The sequence below is a fragment of the Hemicordylus capensis genome, chromosome 2 (assembly GCF_027244095.1).
Source record: "Hemicordylus capensis ecotype Gifberg chromosome 2, rHemCap1.1.pri, whole genome shotgun sequence".
Lineage (NCBI taxonomy): Eukaryota > Metazoa > Chordata > Lepidosauria > Squamata > Cordylidae > Hemicordylus > Hemicordylus capensis.
The window spans coordinates 231,306,879-231,325,123 of NC_069658.1; the positions used below are offsets into that span (position 1 = coordinate 231,306,879).

An 18,245-nucleotide genomic window follows, 5' to 3' on the forward strand; every position below is an offset into this window, starting at 1 on the left:
AGGGGTGCAGCTTCCCAGGGGTTCCCTGGCTCGTGTCAGAGAAAGTCCAGAGGGTGTTTCCTTTTGGCTCTGCAGTCAGCAGCCAATTCAGCACTCAGATGGGCTTAGGCAAGATTGGGTTTTTTGGCCATAACATCCTTCCTAAAGCTCGTCTATCCGAGATCTATATCTGCCACCTGACCCCAGATCTGCATCGGTGCAGAAGGCTCAGGCCACCCTGGACCTTCATTACTCAAAAGATAATGTTCCTTTATTTTTAATTCCTCCTCGCCGCCGTGGTGATGAAGAGCCTTAACGCCCTTCGCCCTACACCTCCCCCACTCCTTCCGAGCGAGCTCCGCCAGCAAGACAGGTTTCTTCGCTTTCCCTCGTCGTTTAGAGGAAAAGCCTCTTTCGCTTTCGATTTTAAAGCAGCCGCCGCCGCCGATGGCACTCTATTGGTCAACTATTCCCTTCTCTCAGCCAATCCCAGCCCAGCATAGTCTCTGCGCAGGAACATCACTCGCCTGTTCTGCTGCTGAGCTGTCCTTTTCCTAAACGTGGAGCTGGACGCTTCTCTTGCCTTTCCGCTGCTGCGGGTGGCTAATCTGGTGAGCAACAAGGGATTGCGGGGCGGGGGGGTTGGTGTGGGTAGGAGACTAAGATGAGGTGCGAGAGGAATATAAACTCGTTTGACAGACATGCGGTGCGGTGCATTTGCAACCCACATGCCCCCACTCAGAACAGAGCTGGAAGGAAGACTGAGCATCTCTCCCCCGCCTCGCGGTTTAAGGAAAACTGCTGGGTTATGCTGTGCCACGTATATAGCAGAGGGTGTGTGCACATGTGCGGGTTGATTAATCCCAGAGCGAAGAAAGGCAATTCAGACAGGTGAAGGGCAGCCAACAAAAGACATGTTTTATTTATTTGAATACATATGTATTTAAATAACAGATAATATCATTTACAATTATTTATTGTAAATATGATTTATTTTTATTTATTTATTCAGTTTTTATACTGCCTTTCATAAGGCATCCCAAGGGGGTTTGCAAAAGGTAAAAGACGATTAGAAAAATTTAAAATCACATCAAAAAAACTTAAAATCGGTTAAACAATAAAAACCATTAAAAAAAAGATAAAACAGAATCTGGAAAGCAGAGAAACCTGGCAGCCCCTTGATTGATTGATTGATTGATTGATTGCTCGGGAAGTTCTGGGGAGGACAGGGGCATAGCAAGGTTGGTGTGTGCCCTGGGACGTGAAAATGATCCCTCTGCTCCCCCACCCCACACACCTTGCTTTGATAGAGAGGCACCCAGGGGAGAGTGAAGAGCAAGCTGTCACTCAGCCAGCAGGCCCCCTTCTTCCCTTGTTCAATTGTAGTTATGCCCCTGAGGAGACCCATAGAAGCTGCAATCTCCTTTCATCCTGGGGTGTGTGTGTGTGTTTACGTGTCAAAGAGAAACCTGCTATTCTCACTTGCTGGGTTCAGAGAGTCCAGCCCAGCTGTGGGGAAAGCAGGACCGGACTTACCAGCTGTCTTACTTGTTTGCACATTGATGATCTCTGAGCTGGAACAGGTACACTCACTTCTGCTGGTGCCTCCCAGGAATTGAAGATGGAAGGAGAGCTGGTCTCATGGCAGCAAGCATGAATTGTCCCCCTTTCTAAGCAGGATCCACTCTGGTTTGCATTTGAATAGACTACATGATGTGAGCATTGTAAGACATTCCCGTGAGGGGAAGAGCATCTGCAGGCTTGTATACAGAAGGTTCTAAGTTCATGGTGTAGTGGTTAGAGTGCTGGACTAGGACCGGGGAGACCCGAGTTCAAATCCCCATTCAGCCATGAAACTAGCTGGGTGACTCTGGGCCAGTCACTTCTCTCTCAGCCTAACCTACTTCACAGGGTTGTTGTGAAAGAGAAACTAAAGTATGTAGTACTCTGGGCTCCTTGGAGGAAGAGCGAGATATAAATGTAAAAATCATCATCATCATCTCCAAGGTAGGGCTGAGAGAGATCCCTGCCTGCAACCTTGGAGAAGCTGCTGCCAGTCTGTGCAGACAATACTGAGCTAGATGGACCAATGGTCTGACTCAGAATATTGCAGGTTCCTATGTTCCTATATTCCTACCCTTTGCTTACTGCTTCTTCAGCATTGCCCTTTCAGTTCCATCTCCAGTGCTGCGGAGGTAGCAAGTGATAGGCAGGTGAGCAAGAGGCAGTCACTGGTGCTGGAGTGGTGGCACCAGAGACCAGTGGGCAGATGACTGGATCCATGACTTCCAGGCGGAAGCCTGGAAACCCACAGGCCTGGGGGGGCCTCCAAATGCTGATCCTGAGATTCCATGCCACTGCTGTCCTGCCTGTGCCATGCCAGGTGGCTGAGCCCACCAGTGCAATTCGCACAAGCAACGGGCTGGGTTGGCAGTGAGGGATGGCTGGTTGCAGCAGTGCTGCCTGCTGGCCTGCCCGATCCACCCAGGTTTGATGCGTGCGTTGGCGTCATGGCTCAGGCAAGGAGGGAAGATGAGCGCGAGTCGAGGCAGCAGGCTCAGCTGCCTACCAGGAGGAGGAGGAGTGGTGGTGGTGGTGTTTGGGCAGAAGAAATGTGGCGGCGGCGGCCAGCAGGACCAGAAGAACAGGGATGGGTTGGCTGGTAAGCTGGTTCCTGCCACCACCAGTGCATTTCTCCCCCACTGCCCTGCCTTCTGAAGAGTTTCTTCACGGTTTCTTCCTGACCCCACCCCCCTGCCTTTCCTGGAGTGGAGGTGGGAGGGAGAGGGGAGAGTGTAAGCCTGAAAGGACTGTATCTGTGTAAAATGTAGTATGTTCAGCGCAGGTCAGTGGGAAGTATCTTATTCAGAATCTCTTCTAAAAATACAAAAATGAAATAAATGTTTCCAGTTTTCCCTGAGCATGTTCTGGTTTGTTTGTTTTTAAAGTGCATTGCAGATAATTTGGGGTGCAGTCAGGGTAGGGTGGGGTGGGGCAAAAGGTCTTTAGGTACAGGCTCAAAAAAAAAATTACCTTGGTGTCCCTCTGGACTGGATTCTTTCGCAAGTGCCTGGCCTCAGACAGTGGTGAGTGCTTCATTGTTCTGCCCTGTGCATCACCAGCTGGCTTAAGAACATAAGAACAGCCCTGCTGGATCAGGCCCAAGGCCCATCTAGTCCAGCATCCTCTTTCACACAGTGGCCCACCAGATGCCGCTGGAAGCCCACAGGCAGGAGTCGAGGACATTCTCCCCCCCCCCGCTGTTACTCCCCTACAGCTGGTACTCAGAGGCATCCCACCCCTGAGGCTGGAGGTGGCCCATGGCCCTCCAACTAGTAGCTGTTAATAGACCTCTCCTCCATGAAGTTATCCAAACCCCTCTTAAAGCCATCCAGGTTGTTGGCTGTCACTAGATCTTGTGGCAGAGAATTCCACAAGTCGATTATGCATTGTGTGAAAAAGTACCTCCGTTTGTTCGTCCTATATTTCCTGGCAATCAATTTCACGGGATGACCCCTGGTTCTAGTGTTATGTGAGAGGGAGAAGAATTTCTCTCTATCCACTTTCTCCACACCATGCATGATTTTATAGACCTCTATCATGTCTCCCTGCAGTCGACTTTTTTCTAAACTAAAAAGCCCCAGGTGTTGTAGTCTTGCCTCTTAAGAAAGGTGCTCCTGGACTTAGTGATACCCTCCCTCCTTTTGGGTATACAATCTAACTGGGTTTCTAGTATTGTGGTTTTGATTAAACTGCATGCATTCTGGAACAAAGTGACTCTCCTGATTTTCCCTTTCAGTTTTGTTTTCACCATACTCCTCAGCTTGGAGAAGTTTCCTCTTCTGAAATTCAAAGTGTCTGTGTTAGACTTCCTTGGTGATTCTCTCATGGCATGTATGCTGAATTTTGTTGCACTGTGGTCACTGTTCCCTAAAGGGTCAATGACACTGACATCACACACCAGGTCCTGGGTGCCACTCAGGATTAAGTCCAAGGTTGCCTTCTCTCTGGTTGGTTCCAAGACCAAATGTTCTAAGGCACAGTCATTCAGTGTATCTAGAAATTTGACCTCTTTGTCATTACCTGACTGTGAATTTACCCAGTCTATGTGTGGGTAATTGAAATCGCCCATTATTACAGCCCTGCCTCTCCTTGACGCCTCCCTGATTTCCTCCTGCAACTCCCAGTCGCTGTTAGCGTTTTGATCTGGAGGGCTTCAAATGTTGCGCCGGCCGAAGTTTACTTGCAAACGGTGCAGGGGGGGGGGGAGACAGCCCCATTAGCTAATGTGGCCACGCCCCCACATCTGATGTCAAATGCAGGGTGTGTGGCTTGGGAGGGCTACTGGCAGTGGGCTGGAAAGGGGATGCCAGCATCCTTCCTCGCTCCTCCACTGCTGTCTACTCTTCCGATTAGTCATGGCACTGGAGACATGTGCAGGGCCTTTCTAGGTGAGAATGCAGCCAAGAATGACCGGGGATGCCATTGTGCTGAGCTGTGGTGGTAGGATCTCCTTCCCCAGTGAAATCAGGAAAGTTCCTCAAAGCTGACTTTGTGCTCTATTGCTTTTTTTATTGGCTTATGTTCCTGTTGCATAAAAGCTTTTACATGTTTTAATGATATATTTGGTTCATAGTCCATTGCTTAGGTTGTGCTTTCATGGGAAGGTGGCATAAACAAGTCTCTGTGGAGCTTTTATTTTAAGGAACTGAAAGATGATCATTCTAGAGCAGTAAAGAATGGCAGTCCCAGCTTCTCTTCAGCAACTACCTGAATTATATTCAGTTTATGCTCTTCAGCTTACAAAGATCAGAACCAATTAAGCTGTGCAGGAGGCCTGGTGGTATTTGCCCAGAAGCCCTGAAGGAGCTCACTTGGCAGATCATAGAACAGCCTTGAGGATTTTCAGTGTAAGGAGATGCTAGGGAATCCATTCTCCTTTTGCACATGTTTGTCTCTTAGAGATGCTGCAGATGTTGGGTAACAAGTCACAGGACAGGAGAAGGGCTTCCCCCACCCCCACCCCCGCTGTTAAAAGTGTAGCATCCATCCTACCAGATCACAAAGATGGGGTTGCACTCCCCTTGAAGGCGCAAGTACGCAGCTTGGGGGTACTACTGGACCCGGCTCTGCTTTTGGAAGCTCAGGTGGAAGCAGTGGCCAAGGGTGCCTTTGCACGGCTTCGGCTAGTTCGCCAGCTGCGTCCCTTTCTTGAGAAGGCAGATCTGGCCACGGTTACCCACGCCTTAGTCACGTCGCGGCTGGATTACTGTAACGCACTCTACGTGGGGCTGCCCTTGAAGAATATCCGGAAACTGCAGTTAGTGCAAAACGCGGCAGCGAGGGTTTTATCCAGAGCTGCCCGTTGGGAACACATCACCCACATTTTGAAAGAGTTGCACTGGCTGCCGGTTTGTTTCCAGGTCCAATTCAAGGTGCTGGTTTTGACCTTTAAAGCCCTAAACGGTTTGGGCCCGGGGTATTTGAGGGACCGCCTGCTCCCAAGGGTTGCTGCCTGCTTGACGAGGACATCTGAGGGGGCCCTGCTCCGGGTGCCGACAATGAGAGAGGCCCGGCTGTCGTGCACTCGGGACAGGGTCTTCTCTGTTGCTGCTCCTAGACTCTGGAATGCTCTCCCGGTGGCCATTCGCTCCTCGGACTCCATCACGGCTTTTAGAAAGCTTGTAAAGACTTGGCTTTTTACCCAGGCTTTTACATAATTGTTTTTACTGCTGCTTCGGTGTGTTTTTATGCCTGTTTTTATATGTTTTTATATTTTTTGCTTGATGTTTTTATTGCCTTTTTATTATATGTTTTAACTTTTGTAAACCACCTTGGGGTTTTCTTTTAATGAAAGGCGGTATATAAATGAAAAAATAAATAAAATAAAATAAATAAAATAAGCTCTCTTAACATGGATGTATGTGGCTGTTTCTACAGAGCTAATGATGGGGAAGGCCAAAGCCAAGGCTATGTCTGCCTGGAAACCTCAGACTGCTGGGCTCAAAGCTTCTACTCCAAGGAGGTTGATGCCCCAAGATGGAAGGGCAGGGAGGTCTTGGAGCAGGAAACCTTCCACGGGGGTCTTGTCCCCAAAGCGGTCAGGATCGACCACCGCTGGTCTTCTATCAACCTCGATAAAGATGAGCTCCAGGTTCAGAGACTGCTACTGGTTTTGGAGCATCTTCATTTGGACTAGAAAGATGCCGGTGAGAGATGGAAAGGGAAGGAGAGAGGCAGGTTCTGGGGGATGATCTGGGGCGGGGAGGCAGGTTCTGGGGGTTGCACCCAGGAACAGAGAAGGAACCGGCATGAGTCTTCATCAGGTTGGACAGTAAAAGCAGGAGGAAGGGGATCTCCCTCTCCTTAATTTAAACATCACATAAAATTGCTTCTTTGCCTAGAGCAGGGATTCTCAACGTTGGGTCCCCAGATGTTATTGGACTTCAACTCCCAGACTCCTCAGCTGCAATGGCTTTTGCTTGGGGATTATGGGAGTTGTAGCCCAACAACATCTGGGGGCCCAAGGTTAAGAAACCCTTGTCTAGAGGGGGGAGATTTTGAAGTTACGTTCTAAACAGTCATCTATTGAGATCACATCACGTGCCGCCTCTTTGCTGTAGCTCCCACCGTCAGGCTGTAAGTGGATCATGATGTTGCAAGAGTGCAGTGAGAGACTCCGGCTGGCCCAGATGATTCTGCATTGGTGGCTCCTCTTAGGGGCAGCTGGGCTCCCCCTAGTGGGCTGTGCTGGTAAGTACCTCCCCATACCTCCATTGGCTGAACTACAAGGGATGGAGGGCAGAATCTCCATTTAGCCTAATGCTGAAGAACGGTGTGTGACTTCTCCATGCAATGCCTTTTCCCTCATGTGGAGAGGGAGGCAGGTTCTGGAGAGTTAATGTCACCAACCGTGTGGAAGCATGCAGAGTGTTTATTCCCAACTTTGCCCTCCATAATTTTCTCTAACCCACACTTAACAGATCTTCAACAGGGTGCCACCATCTGATTATTGAAACTGGCTGACAGAACACCTTTAGATTCTTTATTTAAAAAAGAACTCCATTACCTGGTCTGATAAACATGTGCCAGAATGGTAGAGGATTGTAATTAAACGTAAAATTGGATTTATTTTAAAGGAAATTGGAATTTGTATGACATTTAAAAGTCAACGGAAGGAAATACTACCCAAAATGGTACGAAGGAAAACAAATAAGAAACTAAGACTTCTAGACTCCCTGGCCTTGCATTCTGGCTAGACAATCTCCCTGCATTCTTACCTAGTTCCAATACTCCTCTGTTTCATGCTGTTTCAAAACAAAGACAGCTACATCTTGTCATTCCAGGAGAAGGAAGCAAGTGCTGGCCCAGCATCCTGTGACATCCTCACAGTCTGCATTGCAGCTGCAGCAGCATAAAGGAGTGTATGTGAGGGAGGGGTGCTCATGGTGGCTTTTTGGGTTTGCCCTTGGTGGAAATCCCCTTAACTCTTCCCCTCCCTTGCAGGTTCTTCCTCACACTCCCTGAGCTATTTCTACACAGCAGTTAGAGAGGCTGGCCTGGGGCTTTCCCAGTTCTTCATTATGGAGTATGTGGATGACCAACTCACGACTCGTTATGACAGGGACACCAGAAGGTACCTGCCTCGACTGCCGTGGCTGAAGCAATTGGAGGACGACGACTACTGGGACTCGGAGACCCTGGTATCGCAGAATGCGGAGCAGGACTTCAGAGTGAACCTGGTGATCCTGCAGAACCGCTACAACCAGAGTGAGGGTGAGTGGCAGGAGACAGGCTGGGATTCTACCTCCCATCCCTCCCTGCTCCCCAGGGGAAGGAGCTGGAGAGGATCTGCTGTTGGACTGCTGAGTAAAGCATATTTTCATTTTCTGGATGACATGAAAATAGGATTTTGGTCTTTCTGGGATGTGAGGAAATGGCAGGCAACTGGTGTCTCCTGTGCAGAGGCACTCTTATGCATGGACTTCAGGGTCAAAGCCCAGGACCTCCACACCCCCTGGGGACCCCCAGATCATCTTTATTCTGTCCTGGGTGGTAGGTCACTGTGCCATGCCACCAGCCTGCACTGCACTGGGCAGCCAAGTGTGATTGTGACCTGCACTGGGTGCTTTTTTGATTGATTGATTTCTATACCGCCCTTCCAGAAATGGCTCAGGGCTGTTTACACAGAGAAATAACAAACAAATAAGATGGATCCCTGTCCCCAAAGGGCTCACAATCTAAAAGAAACAAAAGATAGACACCAGCAACAGTCACTGGAAGTACTGTGCTGGGGGTGGAGAGGGCCAGTTATTCTCCCCCTGCTAAATAAAGAGAATCACCACATTAAAAAGTGTCTCTTTGCCAGGTTAGCAGGGGGTTAGACACAGAAGGCTTTAGAGACAGAAGGGGAGTGGGGAAAGAACTATATGGGATGGGAATATAAGTTGAGTGTTGCAGTGTTTCTAATACATATTTGCATAAATATACCTGTCTTATATTCTTACATTATTGTGATTTGAGTTGCTGATTGTGCCCTCAGGAAGCCACATTTTAAAAATGCTGTGTGTGTCAGTGTGTGTGTTGGGGTATGTGTGTGTCCAGGCTCCTAAATTACCGAAGTGCACCTCTGCTCCTGTGGGTTCAATGCTGGAGTTTCAGAGCAGTGCTCCGGAATTAGATGGAGGGTAGGATTGTGTGGGCCTGACCCTGCTGCATCTCGAGTGTCTCTGCCTTGTGGATCTCTCAGGGGTTCACACCCTGCAGTGGATGTATGGGTGCAAACTGAGTGAAGATGGACGGAAAGGAGGCTATATGCAGTACGCCTACAATGGGATGGACTTCATAAGCTTGGATGAGGAGACCCTCACCTGGACAGCAGCCGACATCAAAGCACAGGTAACAAAAAGGAAGTTGGAGGCTGAGCCAAGTTATCCCCGGTACCTGAAGAATTACCTGGAGAAGGACTGCATTGAGAGGCTACAGAAATACCAGGACTACTGGAAGGGAGCTGTGTGGAAGCAAGGTGATGCTGTGACATTGGAATGGGGAAGCTTTGGGGTGGGGCCAAAAGCTTATGAAGAAAAGGGTGGCATTTCTTACACACACACACACCTTTATTTATTTGGAAAATGCATACGCTGCTTTCAGCATGAGGTTCCCTGAAGAGCTGTTCTACGTTGTGCAGGTGGTAAGAATCTGGGACTTCCCCATTTTAAACTGTAGGTAGGGTGGAATCATATATTTGATTTTTCCTGCATTTTTAACTAAAAAAAAAAAAAAAAAAAATTCCAGCTTCCTGAAAATGGAAAACTAGCACAACAGTAAGAGAGCTGGGTTACTGGGTAGAACTACAAATTTGATAGATAGATAGATACACTTTTATCCCTGATGTATTGGTTTTGAACCAGCAGAGAGGGATGCTATCTTTTTTTTTACAGGAGAAAGTATGAAAAATGTCCCGTCCCCTCCACTCACTTTAGTCTCAAGTGGAACATTCCACTCTGGGCTGTAGATTAGATGACCATATGAAGTCCTTTTTTGCTGTTAAACTGCACCTGATAGATACGTTGCCACTTTTGCAGAACCCCCAACTGTGACGGTGACACGCAAGGTAGGCCGTGATGGCTTGGAGACCTTCCTCTGCCGGGCTCACGGCTTCTACCCCAAGGAGATCGATGCCACCTGGAAGAAGGACGGGGAGGTCTGGGAGCACGAGACCCTCCGTGGGGGCGTCACTCCCAACTCAGACGGGACCTACCACACCTGGCTCAGCATTGAGATTGACCCCAAGGAAAGGAACCTCTACCAGTGTCATGTGGAACACGATGGCCTGTCGGAGCCTCTGGACTTGGCCTGGGAGGAGCCTGGTGAGAGATGTGGGGGAAAGATTCTGGCAGATGGATTTTTACTGAAGGGGTAACTCAAAAAAGAAACCTCTTATATTAGCATAGCTGTAACCTCAGTGAACATAACATAAGAACAGCCCTGCTGGATCAGGCCCAAGGCCCATCTAGTCCAGCATCCTGTTTCTCACTGTGGCCCACCAGATGCCGCTGGAAGCCCACAGGCAGGAGTTGAGGGTGGGCCCTCTCTCCTGCCATTACTCTCCTGCAACTGGTGCCTCACAGTGCCTGGTGGGCCTGTGACTTTTGGAGCAAAAGCAGATGATGGACCCTTGTGCTGAAGGCAGGTGTCTTATGTTGGGGGGGAGGTGCTGTAGCTTGAACATAAGAAGCTGCCATATACTGAGTCAGACCATTGGTCCATCTAGCTCAGTATTGTCTTCACAGACTGGCAGCAGCTTCTCCAAGGTTTCAGGCAGGAATCTCTCTCTCAGCCCTATTTTGGAGAAGCCAGGGAGGGAACTTGAAACCTTCTGCTCTTCCCAGAGCAGCTTCATCCCCTGAGGGGAATATCTTACAGTGCTCACACTTCTAGTCTCCCTTTCAAATGCAACCAGGGCAGACCCTGCTTAGCTAAGTGGACAAGTCATGCTTGCTACCACAAGACCAGCTCTCCTCTGCTGCTAATAGAGGATGCTCAGAGTGACCCAGGGAAGCTTTCCAATCCCCCATTTGGCATGGGGGATTGGAAATGCTCCATTTCTCTTGCTATGTATGCAAAGTATCCTGCGTCCAGTTCTAGGCACCAGATTTTAAGGACATTGATCAACTTGAATGGATTTGAAGGAGGGCAACAGACATGGTGAGAGGTTTGGAAACCAAATCCTATGACAGTGATCTTCACTAATTTTTAAGCAGGGGATATTTTAGCCAAAAAAACCTTCTATGTAACAGCCATTTCTCACTATGCTAATAAACGCAAAGTGCTGCACTTTCCCCAGCTTGGGGTGGGAGACCTTAAAGAGCAATTGAGCCTTGTCGGGCCCCAGCACTGTCTTGGAAGGTGTGCCTGAAGCACTGAGTAGTGTAGTCCTCCCCAGCACTTTCCCCATAGAGCTCTATGGGAACCATAGAGCGGTCTATGGGAGGAGAGCTGGTCTGGTGGTAGCAGGCATGACTTGTCCCTTTGCTAAGCAGGGTCTACCCTGGTAGCATATGAATGGGAAACTACATGTGTGAGCACAGTAAAAGATTCCCCTTAAAGGATGGAGCCACTCTGGGAAGGGAAGGTTACAACTTCCCTCTCTGGCATCTCCAAGAGAGGGCTGAGAGAGATTCCTGCCTGCAACCTTGTAGAAGCCGCTGTCAATCTGTGTAGATAATATTGAGTGAGATGGACCAATGGTCTGACTCAATAGAAGGCAGTTCAGGGGTGGAGCCACCTTTGGGCAAACAGGTTCAAAGAACCTGGGCCACTGCCAATTGGGCCACACCTCGCGGCCCCAGACACACACCTCGTTTCTGATGTAGATGGCGGGGCGTGAGTTCGCTTCCAAACGGAGCCACGGGGCCCTATTTGCAAGCAAAATCAGCCAGCTCTGCATTCTCCCTTTTAAAGCCAGGAAGAGCTGCTCCTGGCCGCACTGCAAATGTAGCACTGGCTGATTCAGCTCCCAAATAAGCACATGCTACTGGCAGGATCAGCTAGATGGCTGCGCTGCCGCAGAGCAGAGGGAGCTTGGGTGGGGACCCCAGCGGCAGCACCCGCATCTCCTGGGGGGGCAGGCTGCTGCACAGTGGGTGGTGGGGACAGATGGAATCTTGGAAGCTGAAGAAGGCGGTGTCCTCAGCGGTGGTCCGGTACCCACGCGGGCGCTGTCTGGTTGGGTCGGCGCTGGCTGTCGGGGGCCGGGAGGCCCGCTCCCCAGGTGGGGAGAGGTGCCCTGGGGAAGCCACTGCCACCTAAGCGGGTGCCATGTGAGGAGGGGGAAGGAGCCCATTCCGCGTGAAGCACCGGCCCGGAGGCCAGCCCACAGAAGGCCCTCCCTGTAATGGAGGGTGGAGACCTGGTCTCGATCGGGGTGGGCGGGGAGAGAGGGCCTCTACTGCTGCCAGGCGCAGGGTCATCCCCGCTCCCGGAGGAGTGCCAGGCCATCCCCTTCCTTCTCCTGACCATGATGGCATAGGGCCGGGTGCAGGGGGCCGTCCAAAGCTGCCAGAGCACGGGGCCGCCTGTTGCTGGTCCCCCACCCCCACCCCTTCTACCTGCCGCGGGAGTCGGGAGACTGCTTGCCACTGCTCGGAGAGCTGAGGAAAAACCAGCTCTCCAAGGGTCCTGGGAACCCTGTCAGCATTGGGCAATGCACAGCACTGTGCAGTGGGAATGAACAGCCACCTCAGCACCATGCCAGAGGGGCTGTGTGGAGTATTCAGCTTCAGCCTAAGCTTTCCAGAGGCAGAACAATTAGTCAGGGAGCCAACCCAAGGGCTGATGAGATCCAATATTAGTTGCCAGACCTTGCGGTGAAGTACACTGTCCTATGAGGATGCAACAAAATAAGAAACATGTTATGAGATCAGCAAAAACCTTTCTAAACAGAATGGATATGCATGTTTCCCTAAAGACCTGTATTATCCTGATGGGTCTCCAAGGAGGAGGGAATGTTGTTGCATTGGGGCCACAGTAGAGAAGGTCCTGATTGGCATGTCCATCTGTTTCACAACTGGGGTTCAGTTTTTGTATGGCATCCTCTTACACATAGGGACTGAACCCCAATCTCTAGCTGCCCTCCAGAGATTTTTCCTGGACCGCCCTACTCGGCTTCAGATCCCAAGTGGTGGTGGTGGTGATGATGATGATTGGAAAGGGGTGTTATCCCTTTGGGTTACTCCCTTCTTGATTTAACCTGGCTAACTGAAAGGTGCCTCTGACTTCCATGCACATACGAGTGTCTCCCCATAACAGAAGCATGTTTTGTGGGAGGGGGTTTCCCTTCAACCCTATTGTTCTTTTTCCCCTTTCAGTCTTGGCGTCCATAAGTCTCATTGTGGGAGCCATCCTAGTGGTCATGGCTGCTATCCTAATGTTGGCTGGGATAATCCTCTACCTGCGTAAGTGAACCATTAATGCCTCGCCTGGATTATTTGTCTCTGTTCCCTGGCAGTGGCAGCTGGTACCCCAGAATTTAGTGCTGCCTCAACACTCCTCTTGTAAATGGCATTTTGAATGGGAAACAAATGTTTCTATTTCCTCTCCCTATTTAAGAACCTAAACATGTTGAGGTTCAATAGCCTGCTGTTGGAAAGAAGGGCAACATCCAGATTCAGACTGTTGGGGAGAGATGTGGGATGTACCTAAGGGTCATCTTGTCCAGCCTTTCTGCAGTCTTAATTTTCACCCTGATCCTAAACACATTTACCTGGAACTACATTACATTATCTGCATTCAAAATACATTTTTCCTTTTCAATCACACATTCAGTCAGTAGAAAAGTGTGTAATGGTGTGCGCAAAGGGGATGGGATGTTCCTCCACCACCTCCTTCCTACAGGGATGTAGACATTGTCCTGACTCTATGATTGGGCTTCTCCCCTCCTCTTCCTCCTTGCATCCCTCTGCCTGAGCTTGTGTTGCCAACTTAAGAGCTACTACGATGAGTAGTAGTAGTAGTAGTAGTAGTATCGAGGAGAGTGCTACCTTCTGCATGATCCCCACCGCACTTTAGGGTCATCGAGAGAGGACCGTCTCCAGATGCCAGCAGCTAATCTGGAAGTGACTCAGGAACGCTCCTGGGCTGTGGAATGTGCCCCCTATAGACGTTGGTGGTTTAACATCTTCACCAGCCTTTAAAAGAGTCCTTAAGACACATTTTTAAGCCTTGCTTTTAGTAATCTTTGAACGTTTTAAATTGTTTTAACAGTTTGTCTTATTTTGTTTTTGTTGTGTTTATTTTTGTGAACTGCCTAGAGCCTTTGGAGCCAGGTGGTATATAAATTAATTAATAATATAATATAATATAAATATAATATTTTATATACCATTCTTCAACCAAAGTTCTCAAAGCAGTTTACATAGAAAATAAATAATACATAAGTGTTTTCTGGTCAATTGTCAACCCTATATCAGACCCCTTTGGGGTCAAGGCCCTTTGGGGTCATATTTTAGTTATATCTATGTGAACCACTTTTGGAGCTTTTGTTGAAAAGCAGTATATAAATATTCTTTGTACCTGTATCCAGAGCTCTTGCTATACTGAGCCTCATGGATCCAGTTGTACTCTCCATTACATCAAGGCACTCTGAAGCTAAAACAAAACAAAACCCTGTATTGCTTTCTGCATGTGTACAGATGGCCAGGGCCGGCCCTAAGATAAATAGCACCCTTTGCAAGGAGTGCCCTTGGCACACACCCCACATGGTTGTCAGTTGTTGCCAAGTTGTGTGGCTGTGCAGAATTGCAAAACCTAGTAGGCCAACAAGAGGCCCTACTGTTTCCCACCCATTCCCATGAAAAGGGCCCAGAGCTCTCTCAATAATTTGCATTTTTGTGTGCGTCTGTGCTCTCCTGCTCCAGTTCTGGCAGCCCACTGAAGTCGCAGGCCTTCTGCAGCTGCTTCTTCAGTCTTCTGTCCTCTTTCTCCTTGGTTCACCACAGACTCCACAAACAGTGAGCCTCAGCTTGGTGCCACCTTCATACAGGCAGCCTAGGAAACCATCCAGCTCACCCACCCCCTAAGGGTGGCCCTGGAGATGTCAAAGTTTCCTCCAGCTCACCTGAGTGGCTTCCATCTAATGCTGACCTGAACTGTCCTCCAGTGTTGTTTCAGAGGGAAGGACCAGAGCAGGCCTGCTCAACTTAGGCCCCCCCCCAGCTGTTTTTGGACTACAACTCCCATAATCCCCAGCCACAGTAGCCAATAGCCAGGAATTATGGGAGTTGTAGGCCAACATCTGCTGGAGAGCCGAAGTTGAGCAGGCCTGGACCAGAGGCAATGGGGTTACATTGGAGCAAAGCAGGCTGGGGATCCATACCAGGAAAGTCTTCCTAACCCTAAAGACCATAATGGGAAGCCTCTGGGACCCCCTTCCTTGTGATTAACAAAACTCTGGAAGTGTATCTGCCTGAGAGGGTTTGGGGTCTGAGGTGTTGGGACTGGATGACCTCTGGGTGAACCTCTCCACTCTGACCTTTTATTTTGCCCTTGCAGGCAAACGAAAAGAATATGGCTACAAAGCAACAGCAAGTGAGTCACTCCCTCCTCCTCCTTGGAAAGGTTCCTCGGGGCAACTGTGGGTTGGGAGATGGAGGATATGGGGAACAGCTTGTGTGTGTATCCATTCTTTGATCTTGAAGGCTCAGGGCAGGCATTAGAGCTCTAAAACCCCAAGGTCAAATAACATATCAAGAAATGCGGACATATTTTATTTATATTTTTATTTCATGGCTGCATATATTGCAGGTCATAAGGACAGCAGTGGGCTGCCAGGAAAAGAAGTGTGTCTGTGGCGGGAAGGATGCTGTGACTAATCTTGGATAGGCCACATTTCTCCCAGGGGGAGACCTCTGACTTGCAAAAACCAAACTGCTGTAGTATGGCTCGTTTTTCCTGTTTTGATATTAAGCTACGGGAAGTCTGCCTGACATCATGATGCATGCCTTCATTGTATGTAGGGGCCCAGTATGATTTGAGCCTGATGGTGTCTGAGAAGAGAGCAGAACGAATCACCTGGGAGCCTGAAGAGATCCTGCCAGTCACCTAAAGCATTTGTTCTACCAGTCCTGGCTTTCACCCAGCACATGTTCTGCAGGTCATCTGCAGAGGGCTGCCATCCTCTAAAGCTCCTGTTTATTTAATAAATCAGTCTGAACTTAATGCAATATACATGTGCGTATTCTGGTGGCATATATTTTCAAGAACAGGCCTAACCAGGCTATTGCCTGCCTTCTGTGAACCTTTTGCTGAGAGGCAGCATGTAACCAGTAGTTACAGTGACAGACTAAGACTGAGGAGGTAAAGGTAAAGTGTGCCCTCAAGTCGATTTTGACTCCTGGCGCCCACAGAGCCCTGTGGTTTTCTTTGGTAGAATACGGGAGGGGTTTACCATTGCCATCTCCCACGCAATATGAGATGATGCCTTTCAGCATCTTCCTATATCACTGCTGCCTGATATAGTACCAGCGGAGATTCAAACTGACAACCTTCTGCTTGTTAGTCAAGCAGGTTCAAATCCCAGGAAAATCACTGTGTGATAACGAGCCAGTCACTTAACCTCTCATTCTATCCTACCTCACAGGGTTGCTGTGGAGATAAAAATAGCCATGTGCTCCTTGAATGAATGGCAGGATAAAATAAAATTATTTTTAGCCACTTGCAATGAATCCATTAGTTTTTTTTAAAAAAAGTAAGCAGTATGGCCTCTGTAGGAAATGAAAAATCACTTTTGTTCGGAGACAAACTTCACCGAAGGCCCATGAAGTAGGAATTGATGGGAAAAGAAGAAGTACAGAGGGAAACTTAGCAGGCAAGGACCATAGAGATTGATGTAGACAAGAAAGAGGGCCTTGAGCAGTGATTCTCAAACTTGGGTCCTCAGGTGTTATTGGACTTCAACTCCCATAATCCTCAAGCAAAGGCCACTGAGGCTGGGGATTATGGGAGTTGAAGTCCAATAACACCTGAGGACCCAAGTTTGAGAATCCCTGGCCTAGAGGAAGCGTGGTTGAATGAAGTTGGTCAGATTGGCAGGACTGGATCAGAGGGCTCTTCCAGGCAATGCTTTATTCAACATGGGGGGGGTGTTAATTGAGAGCCAGTGTGGTGTAGTGGTTAGAGTGCTGGACTCGGACTGGGGAGACCCGAGTTCAAATCCCCATTCAGCCATAAAACTAACTGGGTGGCTCTGGGCCAGTCATTTCTCTCTCAGCCTAACCTACTTCACAGGGTTGTTGTGTGGAGAAACTTAAGTATGCACTACACCGCTCTGGGCTCCTTGGAGGAAGAGTGGGATATAAAATGTGATAGATAGATAGATAGATAAATATCGACATCATGGGTGGTGTTAGCACTATGGCCAAGGAGCATGACTCCCATTGTTTGGCAGTCCAAAGCACAAACTGTTCCTTTATACTCTTTGTGTTTTCCCATTGTTTGGCTGCAGGCCTCAGACCTATTGGCTGCCTGTCTGCCTCCCTCTCCAAAGCCCTCACAACTGAACTGGTGAGGAAGGAACAGGAGACCGTGAGGAGGGGCAACTAAGAAATTCCAGACCAGCAGGCACTTCCAATCTCTGGCTCCTCCGTCCTCCCCACTCTGTGCAATAGTAATTTAAAAAGGAGAGGGACAGAGCCAAGTGCGCTCTCTTTCCATAGCAACCTAGCTGCCAGATCTGCTGGAAGGGGCGGTGAAGAGGGTGTTGAGTGGCCCCCAAGCCCAGCGTCAACCAAACTGCCAGGAGGAGGTGGTGGTGGTAATCGCCCAGGAATAGGAGGTACCAAAGAAAACCACAGGGCTGTGTAGGCACCCGGAGTCGAAATTGACTTAACGGTACACTTTACCTTTAGCATCCCCTAAAAGTACTGTCAACCCTCACCCCCCGCCCCCACACACCCACCCAAAAGTCTGTTTTGAGCCTCTGCAAAAAATAAAGGTTGAGGGGGTGAGATACTAATGCACAGTAAACCCCCATCACTTAGATTTCATGGAGTGGCAAGGTCACTGAAAGGGAGGGAAATGTGAAAATAAAGCAAGTACTGCAGGCCACAGCATGGTTTCTATTACAAGAATGCTCTGGTGATTACTCGCTTCAAAGTGTGAGCGGGGAGGAGGAAGAGAGGGTGAGATTCCTTAAGAAAGCCTTAAAAGGGTTAATTATCAAAATGCTAGTAGGGAAGGGAGTGTGGGTCTGAGCCAAGCCCTGAGTCAGGTACTTAGCAACACCAGATTATGTTCTCCTCATCCCACATAATGTTTATGCTACTCCATTAAAAATGGAATAGCATAAAAATGCCCATTTCTGTTCATGCTTCTGCTCATATTCTGGCTTGAAACTGTTAGTTGTAAAGAGAACATGAAGAGTAGTGGTTTTCTGTGACAGCTGAAGGGTTGGCTCCCAACAGGGCTAGTTTTCGACACCCTGTGTGGAGTATCATTTGGGTCCGGACCCCACCACCGCCAGAAGTGCAGAAGCTGCATATGCCTGCTGGGTACATTCAGGGCTGCACATTTTGGGGTGGTGGTGGTGGACTAAAGCCATAATACCCCATGACAAATCATCAATCCAGCCAGGGCTGGTGGGTGCAGTATGTGCCACAGCTGTGTCTCTCTTCCCGGATCATACAGCTCGAATTAAAGCCAGGGTGGGGTGTGAAAGCGAAGGTGGGGAGAGAGAGACAGAGGCAGTCAGGGTGGGCTTGAGATGTATC

The 18,245-nt window shown here is 49.1% G+C and overlaps 1 protein-coding gene across 4 annotated transcripts; it reads left to right on the plus strand.

Annotated features, from left to right (window-relative positions):
- The first annotated feature begins 513 nt into the window (after positions 1-513).
- LOC128342311 (class I histocompatibility antigen, F10 alpha chain-like) lies at positions 514-15,705 on the plus strand. 4 transcript variants are annotated; one of them, XM_053289498.1, is made up of 9 exons: positions 514-590; positions 5,920-6,188; positions 6,603-6,732; positions 7,486-7,755; positions 8,729-9,004; positions 9,564-9,848; positions 12,849-12,935; positions 15,031-15,066; positions 15,283-15,705. In XM_053289498.1, exons 2-9 carry the CDS (start codon positions 5,925-5,927, stop codon positions 15,348-15,350), a joined length of 1,416 nt encoding a protein of 471 aa, XP_053145473.1. In that variant the 5' UTR covers positions 514-590; positions 5,920-5,924; the 3' UTR covers positions 15,351-15,705. The 4 variants fall into 4 exon arrangements, with proteins under 4 accessions (XP_053145473.1, XP_053145471.1, XP_053145474.1 ...); XM_053289496.1 differs by having other exon boundaries at positions 15,495-15,705; XM_053289497.1 differs by lacking the exon at positions 514-590 and adding an exon at positions 2,595-2,641 and having other exon boundaries at positions 15,495-15,705.
- Positions 15,706-18,245: the final 2,540 nt, after the last annotated feature.